Raw genomic sequence first — 8,380 nt, forward strand, 5'->3', positions numbered from 1 at the left:
CCCAAATCTATACCTCTCCAAGCTTACACCTACCTATACCACTTCATATCTACCTATTTACAAAACACCCTCTTCTCTTTTAGTCAGGCCAGTCTTTTCACTGCTCCAGGTATGTGCAAGCTTTGTCCTCATCCCCATTACACAGGATACCTTTCCCTATCTCCACCCAAATCTTATCTAAGCTACTAGGCCCTGCTCACATCTCACCTCTTCTAGTTACTCCAGCTCACCCAGGTCTCCCGACTTCACTAAATTCCCATTGCACTTACAGCATGCACTGCACAGAATGAACCTCATAGTGCCAACCCTGGGTAAGACACACAACAATATCACAGGTATTACATACTGGTTGGCTTAACCTCCTAGGGAGTAGGAAGTGGGTTCTATGGAAATTGGAAAAGTGGAGAGATCGAGGGGTCAGGGAATTAGAAGAAGGGAGTCAGGATGAGAGTTGCTGGGAAACAGTCTCACCTGTGTAGGTTCCCCTCGGTCCATTTTGTCCCCTGTCCCCAGCTGCCCATATCTATTATTTCCTTGCATAAAGATTCGGCCAAATTCATCCACCAGGCCAAGATGATTGTAACCAAGAGCACAGAATAGGATCTACGGAATAAGACAGAAAAGGGAGGTGGGCATTCAGTTCCCTCCAGAGGAACTCTGAACTCCAGAACCTCCCAACCGCTAACCTGCTATCCCGGCTGATCTCTTTTGGCTATGTCACCCCTCTCTCTGGGTCCCTTGTCAATCATTTGGTGCTGGCTCATATTTCAGAACCTTCGGAACCTTTCAACCCCTAAAGCCCCTCCCCCTCTGATCTGCCCCATCCCTCCAGGATCCTACCTTGGCAGGCAGTGAGAGAGCAAGCGGCATCTGCTGGTCCAGGGGGTCAAAGGCTTGAAGGGTCCCAAAGAGATCACGATACACCCCTGGGGTATGCACCTCAAAATACACTCCCCCCTGGTCTGGGGGGTCAGGAGCCCTCAGCTCAGCAGCTTTGGGCACCCATTTCCTAGGGATAAGGCCCCACCTGGGATGGAACCTACAAGGTCCAGGGAGTCTCACACCCACTGGAAATGCACCAGCTATGATATCTGGGAATCTAAACATCTTTTACTAGGATGCCCTAGGGGTCCACCACAGAGCTGGAATAAGAACTGAGGGGCAGGGTGGAGTGGTGTCCATATCTGGAAGATCTGTCCAAGGCTGGGGTCTGGAGAAGGGAAGTGGTTCTTACCCGTGATGTAGAGAGTACTGCTCTGGTTGGAAGCCATGCAGGCCACACGCAGGTGAGGCAGGCAACGGGACATCTTCCTCAGGGCCAGCTGAACTGTGTAGGAGCGTGGTTGGTCCAGCTGAGTTTCATTCACTACCAAAGAGTAGATCCTTCCTTCCTCTGGGGGGTGGGGAGGCAGACAATTACGTGGGGGAAGGGGACCCTCCAATAGCCATCCACATTAACTTCCCAAAAGATCTCCTAAGCCATACAAGATGAAACGTTTACTGCCCTAGAGTAGGGTTGGAAGAAAAAGGGTAAAATGAAATAAGGGAAGAGTGACCCCAAGTTTCCCAGATTTCAGTTACTTATAACCAAAAATAATCAGGAAAGTCCTTCAATATTAGATGAGTGGAGAGAAAACCTAGTTAGATTTGGCAGTATCCAATCTGAATGTTGGAAATGATGTCTGGGGATCAGGGCCCTGCCTAGAATTAAGAATTAATTAATTAATTAATTCTAAAATTACTTCTCAGGCTTGGGAGTGTGGTCAAGTATAGGAAATACTGAGAAAGTAGGGGGGCGGTCTGGAGTATAAAGTGAGGTGCTCGGCATGGAGGCTGGGGAGATTAGGATTTAAAGTGGGGCCCTTTACTCTAATGAAATATGCAGAATCCTAGACTAAGAGACAAACAAAAGCAGAGCTATATGGTTCAAGACCAGATGAGGTGGCATGCAGAACCCTGTGTGAGAGGATTCCTTGCCCCATCCCCTGCAACAGATCCTGAGGAATCTGCAGAAAACAATTTGCAGACCACTGCTCGAAGCCACACCTGTGAGGAGCAGTAGAGCCCGCTGGGTCTCCTGACCAACAAGCACAATCTGTTTGAAGCTCATGGAGTGGTGGAAGGTCATCTTGAAGACCCGCTGCCCACTGGACTGCAAGTAGACCTCGACACAGTCGCAGGCCCGGCTGCTTGTTGTGCCTACCACTCCCAGCTGCTCCCGAGTAGCCAACACGTAGAGGTATTTCCGGTAAACTGTATCACATCTTGGGTCCGAAGCAAACTGTAGGAAAAGACCAAAGTATCTGGGACCTAGGGCTTGGAGTGGGATGAGGCTGGGGTGGGAGATGAGATACTTGGGTACAAGGCTGGGAAATGAGGACTATTTTTCCTATGCCTGGGATGGGAAGACAGTTGTCCTGAGGTGGAAACCTAAGGGCTGGTATGGGTCTTGGGTCCCTGGAGGTGGGGTGGGTTCTCAGCTGTCAGGGTTTTACTACTCACATCTTTGGCTCCACGACACAACACAACATAGCGGCAGGCTCGCTTCCATTGGATCTGGCCAAGGGTGGAGGAAACCAGGGCATTTTTGAGGAAGAAGAGGGTCCCTGAATAGTCAAGAATGAAGACGTGGTCCTTGGTGGGCAAGAAGCGGCGGTAGCCATGGGCTAGCAGTGGAGCTACACTCTTGCTGAGACAGCGGCGGCGGCCCCCAAATGCCTGGAAATACAGGCCTTTCGTGTCTGGAGAAGGGAAGGATATAGAAGGTTCAAGGGATTGGGATGACACAAGAGAGATGAATCAGAGCTTGGGCAAACAAGATTTCTCAGATACCCTGCTATTTAGCTCCTCTCCATCCCCAGGACTGGGGAACAGATCCCTTCCAAAGGAAATCTGGAAAGCTAAGAGGATATCCTCAATTATGCTCCATGTCTGAACATTAGTTCTCTGGCCCACCTCAGCCCAGGGCCATAAAAATGCTTCTAAGTGAGTACCTCTTTGGTCCAACCTTGCATCAGAGATATCAAGGGAAACATAAGAATAAATACATAGAAAAGAAAAAGAAGAGTGAAAAGGAATGACTTGGAAAGACCAGTAACCAACCCTCCCTCACTCCTAGCTCTGGATCTACTATCTGAATCAAATCTGGATGTGTTGTCTAGATCTCCCTTAATCTCTAGCATGTGAAATGAAGTAAGAGGATAGGGGCACCCTGGGAAGGGAGGGGGTTTAGAGTATGTTTCTTGACCCGGGGAAGATTTTATCTTTCAGGGGACATTGAGTATCACAACTGGGGGAAGTGCTACTGGCATCTAGTGTGTAGAGCCCAGGGATGCTGCTTAAACATCCTATAATTCACAGGACAGTCCCCCACTTCAACTAATTATTTGGTTCAAAACCTCAATAGTGATAAAGTTAAGAAATGCTGGTTTACAGGAGGGAAAACTCCAGGTTTGGGGGCTCTGGGTGGGATTTCTATCAGAGGATGGCTCTAGAGACTTGAAGTATTCAATGGCATGTTTGAATCTAAGAAGTTTCTTCCAGAGAAAGGGGCTCTGGAAGGTTGGCTGGAAATGCGGAAGTCATCAAGCAACTCTATGGAGCAGGAGGGATCCCAGAATAAGGTAGGAGAGAGCCAAAGAGAACTGAAGGTTCTGGGGGAAGGTGTACAGTTAAGAATGGCAGCTCTCTTCCAGGGCCGGATCCCAGAACCCTGCTCTCGTAGGCGAGGACTAAGCCTGCGACAGATGCGTCTCCACACGCCTTCAGCATCGCACACTTCGTGGAAGTAGTGGCAGGTCTGGCCTAGGGCAACTACATCTCTGACTGGGAGGAATGAGATGATATGTTCTACCTGTGGGGCAGAAAGAAGGAAGCAAGGGTCATCGGGGGCCCCACAGTAGTCTGGCCTTCAGTCCTTTATTCTCCCCTCCAAGGACTCACCAGCTCTGGGGGGAACAACTGAACAGAAATAGGGTTCCCTCTCCCCTTCTTCTCTTCACCCCCAGTCTCTGGGCCACATGAAGGGCAGCTCCGCTTCACCTACCCAAGAAAGGAGAGCACAGGGGTTCCATAAGGATCATGCCTCTTTTTCTTCCTTCGCTCAGCCTTTCTTTCATTAACTACTATCTGGTGGGCTCATAGCTCTGACTTCTAGTTCTGTGCTGTCAAATCTTCCCATCTTTCTCTCTAGGTCTATGGCTCACCCCTCCTTGGCTGTCTTGTTCCTTGGCCCAACTTCTCACAGTAACCCTCCCATATCTTTTACTGCCCTCTTCCTGCCCTTCCCGCACCCCCCCTCACCCTGAGCCCCTCCTCCCGTCCGCACAGCCCGGTGAATTTTTGCAGCTTCCGTCTGCGGCTTCTCCTCACCATCCTGACTGCCCCCTCCCTGCTCTTGCCCTCATCTCTCCGGGCCCCTTGGCACCAGTCCTGGGCCTCGTCCCTGCTGCCTTTCCCACACCATGTCCCCTGCCTGGGCTTGGGGGACCTCTGAGGCCCCTCTGCTTCCTAGGCCCCTCCCTCATGGAGTCTGGGGCAGACAAACCTCTCTGTGACCTCACTGCCTAGGCACTGTGACCTATTTTCCCCAACCTTGTCCAGGATTTTCTGTCTTAAGACAGCTCCTCAGTTCTAGCTCAGCTCTAGCCATGCAATGGCTCCTGGGATATGCATTTTACATAAGAAATACAATGTGACATACTGGTAGATGAGGCCTTTACTCTCAGGGAATAGTAGGAGGTTTTTCTACTTGAGGCCCTTTTAGTACTAATTCTGTAGAGAAACACTGGTGAATTCTTCATATCTCAGCAGGCCAGGGCCTCCAGGGGATTTGAAGCTCAAGAGTATAAACTCCAAAAGAAAAAAAAAAGTATAAATTCAATTTGACGAGCGAAGGAGAGGGTGACCCTGCTAATGACTATCTCTCACAAAAGCATGCACCAAATGAAGGTGGGAACAATTACGCACAAACTCTTTACAGTCTCATGAAAAATATATCCAAAAGCTGACTGTTTTCCTGGAACAGTAACATCATTGCATGTATAAAGGGCAACCTCTATGGTGAAAGAAAGGGATAGATATACTCTGAAAATTTAGGATATCTCCCAGAGTCTAAGCTATTCGTTTAGTCTTATGGGGGGAGGGGGACATTTATGAGATGAAACAGGAGTTGGGGTTGCGTCTGTCCAGATAGGTGCAGAAGATCTGCAGCAATAAATCCAAGGAGTAGCTCGCTCTTCCAGGGGCTCCAAGGAATCCGGTCCTGGACAGCAAGCCCTGAGCTGCAGAGTATTACAGACTCCTTTGTTTACTGTGCTGTCACCCAGCCAATCAAACTCTTTTATTCACAGTGACTAGTAAACAGCTGGTTTGGGTTACCCAGGATGGAATTTTAATAATTCAATGTTTAGGAATGTTAACATCTGAGATGTGACTTATGAGTGGTTAGGCAACTATTAACACACTAAATGGACTACGTTAGTTCTTCATGCCATCTAAAAGGATGTTAGCTCTCTCAGCAGTAAGAAAAGCATCATCAGCTTCCTCTCATATCTGGGTACCCTTTATCCACTCCATTTCACTCCGGGAGGCAAAGAGGGTGTGAACAGAAAAAGGCCACCACAAAAGCTGATGCAGTGAGAAGCCTGGGCTCTAGTGCAAGTAGTCAGTACCTTGCTGCTTGCTCCTGCCAACTCATCCACTTCCCTCCGCCTCAGTTTCCTCTTTATAAATAGGAATACTTCTAGGTGAGACGGTCCTTTCTAGACTAAATCCTCAGTCTTGTCATCACAATTCCCGCCCTGGCGCACTCCTCTGGGTGGGCTGGCAGAGTGGGCGGCAGCTCTCGAGGCTTTCCTGGGCTTCCAGAACCCTCCTTCCAGGAGTTGAGCTGGGCATCTCCGGGACTCCGGAGACAGTCGCAGAATCTTAACTTCCGCAGCTGGAAGGGCCTCCACAGCCCTTTCGCCCACAACGACCCCCTGTGCACTGGTCTCGGGGGTCGCCCAGCACCCCGCGGTCTACCTTACGCTCTCAAAGCTGGCTCGCTCTCTAACACATTCAGCTGGCACACACTACACCTGCCCTGGCAATGCTCCGAGGCCAGCCCGCGCGCCGCGATCAGGCTTTACCTCAGTCTCAAAGTTCTAGCTCACCCGCCACCTCCTTAGCGAAGGGTCTCGCTCATGCTATTGGTAGGTAGAGCCGTCCCTCAGAGAAGAGGCCTGGGCCAGGTTCCCTTCAGGGAATTTAATTGGCCTTCTTGACAGCCACTCGCCTAAAGCTGGCTTGCGATTGGTCTTTACCTGAAGAGGCCCAGGAGTCCCGGGCTTGCGATCTCTCTGTCTCTATCCCTTCTAATTGAAAGCCTGCGTTCCCCGCCTCCAGGTTGGACCTAATTGGCTCCATCTCTAGCTCTAAGCATTGTGATTGGATGCAGCTGAGGGGGGTGGGAGCAAGGGCCGTTGGCAAGTTCTCCGTTCTAGTCCCCCTCCCTTCTCTCACGTTACTCTAGCGCCCGAGTCTCCACCTCCCCCGCGGGTTCTGATTAGCCACTTCCGACGCATCTTGGGGCCGCAATTGGTCCGCCGGGTCGCTGGGCTCACTTCCTCCCTCTTGAAGCCACTACGGCGGCTCCAAGGAGGGGGAGGGGGAAGAAGGGACGGCCGGTCCCGTCAGTCAGGCAGCAGGAGCCGCCGGGAGCGGATGGCGGCGGCGGTAGCAGCCCCACTTGCCGCCGGGGGTGAGGAAGCGGCGGCCGCGACCTCCGTTGCAGGATCTCCGAGTCTGCCTGGGAGCCGCAGTGCAGAGCGGGCCCTTGAGGAAGCCGTGGCCACCGGGACCCTGAACCTGTCTAACCGGCGCTTGAAGCACTTCCCTCGGGGCGCGGCCCGCAGCTACGACCTGTCAGACATCACCCAGGCTGGTGAGTGCACCCGGCCGCGAGCGGAGCCAGGACCCTAATTTGCATAGCCCCGCCCCTTCGCTTGTTTCTCTCGGGGCCGGGGAGTCTGGCCCTCCTCTTCACTTGGTTGTTGGGGTCGTCGACCCTTCTGATTTACATAAGCCTGATACCATCCCCTTTCCACTTCAAGAATTAGTAGACAGGAATGCATTTCTTATTTGCATGGCACGCCTAGCATCCCTGACGGAATGCTGTGAGAGCCCCCGCCCTCCGTTTCTCTTTATTTGCATATTGGCGCACCTGTAGAATTGCCCCGCCCCTCACCTCGTTGGCTCATTTGCATGAGTTCTTCAACCTCAGTTCTGACCTTTCCATGAAGAAGCCCCCACGAGCCCCTCTAATGACTCCTTTCTCTTCATCCATTTCGTCTGCAACTCTTTACCCTGTTCCACTGAGATCCAAGCAGACTTAGGCACCCCCTTGCCATGAATTTGTTCCTAGCAACCCGATGTTTCTGTGTACTTTGTAGTCTCGCCCCCTAATGTCTCTGGCCCTCTCCACTCTTTAGACCTCCAGCCTACGGGAAAGAAGCAAAACACCCACCTCCCCTAACTCTTTTCTCCCCAGCTCTTCCGCCTATTATTCCTGACCCTCTTATCTGAGACTCCTCCTCTTTCCGGCGTGTGTGAGGTCACTGTGGAGCCTGTGACCTCATAGGGACCCTAGAATTCCTATTTCAGTTTCTGCTTTCCCTAGGGAGAGGAACATGAGGCATTTGCTGAAAGGAAGGAAATCTTATCTCCTAGCTAGAAGTGCTGGGAACATAGAGACTTCCACTCCCCCGCCCACATGCCCCCTCTAATCATGCTCCCTCCACTCTGGTATCTGTTGCTGGTGGGGTGTGGGATACTCGACTACGACAGGTGAGTCAGGCCTCAGCTGCTCTGGAGGCAACCTATGACCTTGGGCTGGCAGCTGAGGAGTGGTAGGGATTGGAAGAAGGGAGGAGGACTGCATTCCCTAAGCCCCACCCCAGCCTAGCCCAGGGTGGGACTTGGAGCTGGATGAGAGTCTTCTTGTTGACACTGCCCTGGGACTGCATTTGTCCCCTATCAGGTGCCTGCTCACCTGCAAACACTCAGGTGGGCACAGACACACTTCCCCACTGTTCTGGGGAGAACCAGTTTAAGCCTCTCCACCTTTCTTGGATTGCTGGGTAAACTAACTTGCCCACTGTGCAGTAAATGAGTTCAGGGAATGGATGAGCGGTAGGAGCCAACCTCTCTGGCTCCCCCAGCCACCTAACCCCCAAGCTCCAGATCGACCTCAGCAGCTGTGTGACACTTGCAGTCTGTTCCCTTTCCCCTCCCCCTTGCTTGTTTTTTGACAAGGACCAAATGTTATTCTTTATTTCCTTAGGGCTCTGTCTCTGTGAATGGACTCCTGGGGAAAACTACCAAGAACTCCCCGCTCTTC

General features: G+C 51.6%; 2 protein-coding genes across 4 annotated transcripts in view; one reads left to right on the forward strand and one right to left on the reverse strand.

The window, feature by feature from the left end:
- FBXO24 (F-box protein 24) overlaps positions 1-6,285 on the reverse strand; it is a 9,792-nt gene extending 3,507 nt beyond the window's left edge. Inside the window, 9 exon segments of the mRNA XM_006918616.3 lie at positions 472-603; positions 841-962; positions 1,235-1,393; positions 2,047-2,281; positions 2,503-2,741; positions 3,670-3,853; positions 3,943-4,041; positions 4,303-4,422; positions 4,424-6,285. Of these exon segments, the coding sequence (XP_006918678.1) occupies positions 472-603; positions 841-962; positions 1,235-1,393; positions 2,047-2,281; positions 2,503-2,741; positions 3,670-3,853; positions 3,943-4,041; positions 4,303-4,422; positions 4,424-4,465 (1,332 nt within the window). The 5' untranslated portion in view covers positions 4,466-6,285.
- Positions 2,118-8,380, forward strand: part of LRCH4 (leucine rich repeats and calponin homology domain containing 4) — a 15,984-nt gene continuing 9,721 nt past the window's right edge. The window contains exons 1-4 of one of the 3 annotated variants that reach the window (XM_025051502.1): positions 2,118-2,239; positions 3,544-3,623; positions 3,696-3,797; positions 6,515-6,925. In XM_025051502.1, the coding sequence (XP_024907270.1) occupies positions 6,706-6,925 (220 nt within the window). In that variant the 5' untranslated portion in view covers positions 2,118-2,239; positions 3,544-3,623; positions 3,696-3,797; positions 6,515-6,705. Of the gene's footprint in view, positions 2,240-3,455; positions 3,798-6,514; positions 6,926-8,380 lie in introns of those variants that run through there. The other 2 variants (XM_025051503.1, XM_006918620.3) reach the window with 2 other exon arrangements.

Source organism: Pteropus alecto, unplaced genomic scaffold (genome assembly GCF_000325575.1).
Source record: "Pteropus alecto unplaced genomic scaffold, ASM32557v1 scaffold68, whole genome shotgun sequence".
Lineage (NCBI taxonomy): Eukaryota > Metazoa > Chordata > Mammalia > Chiroptera > Pteropodidae > Pteropus > Pteropus alecto.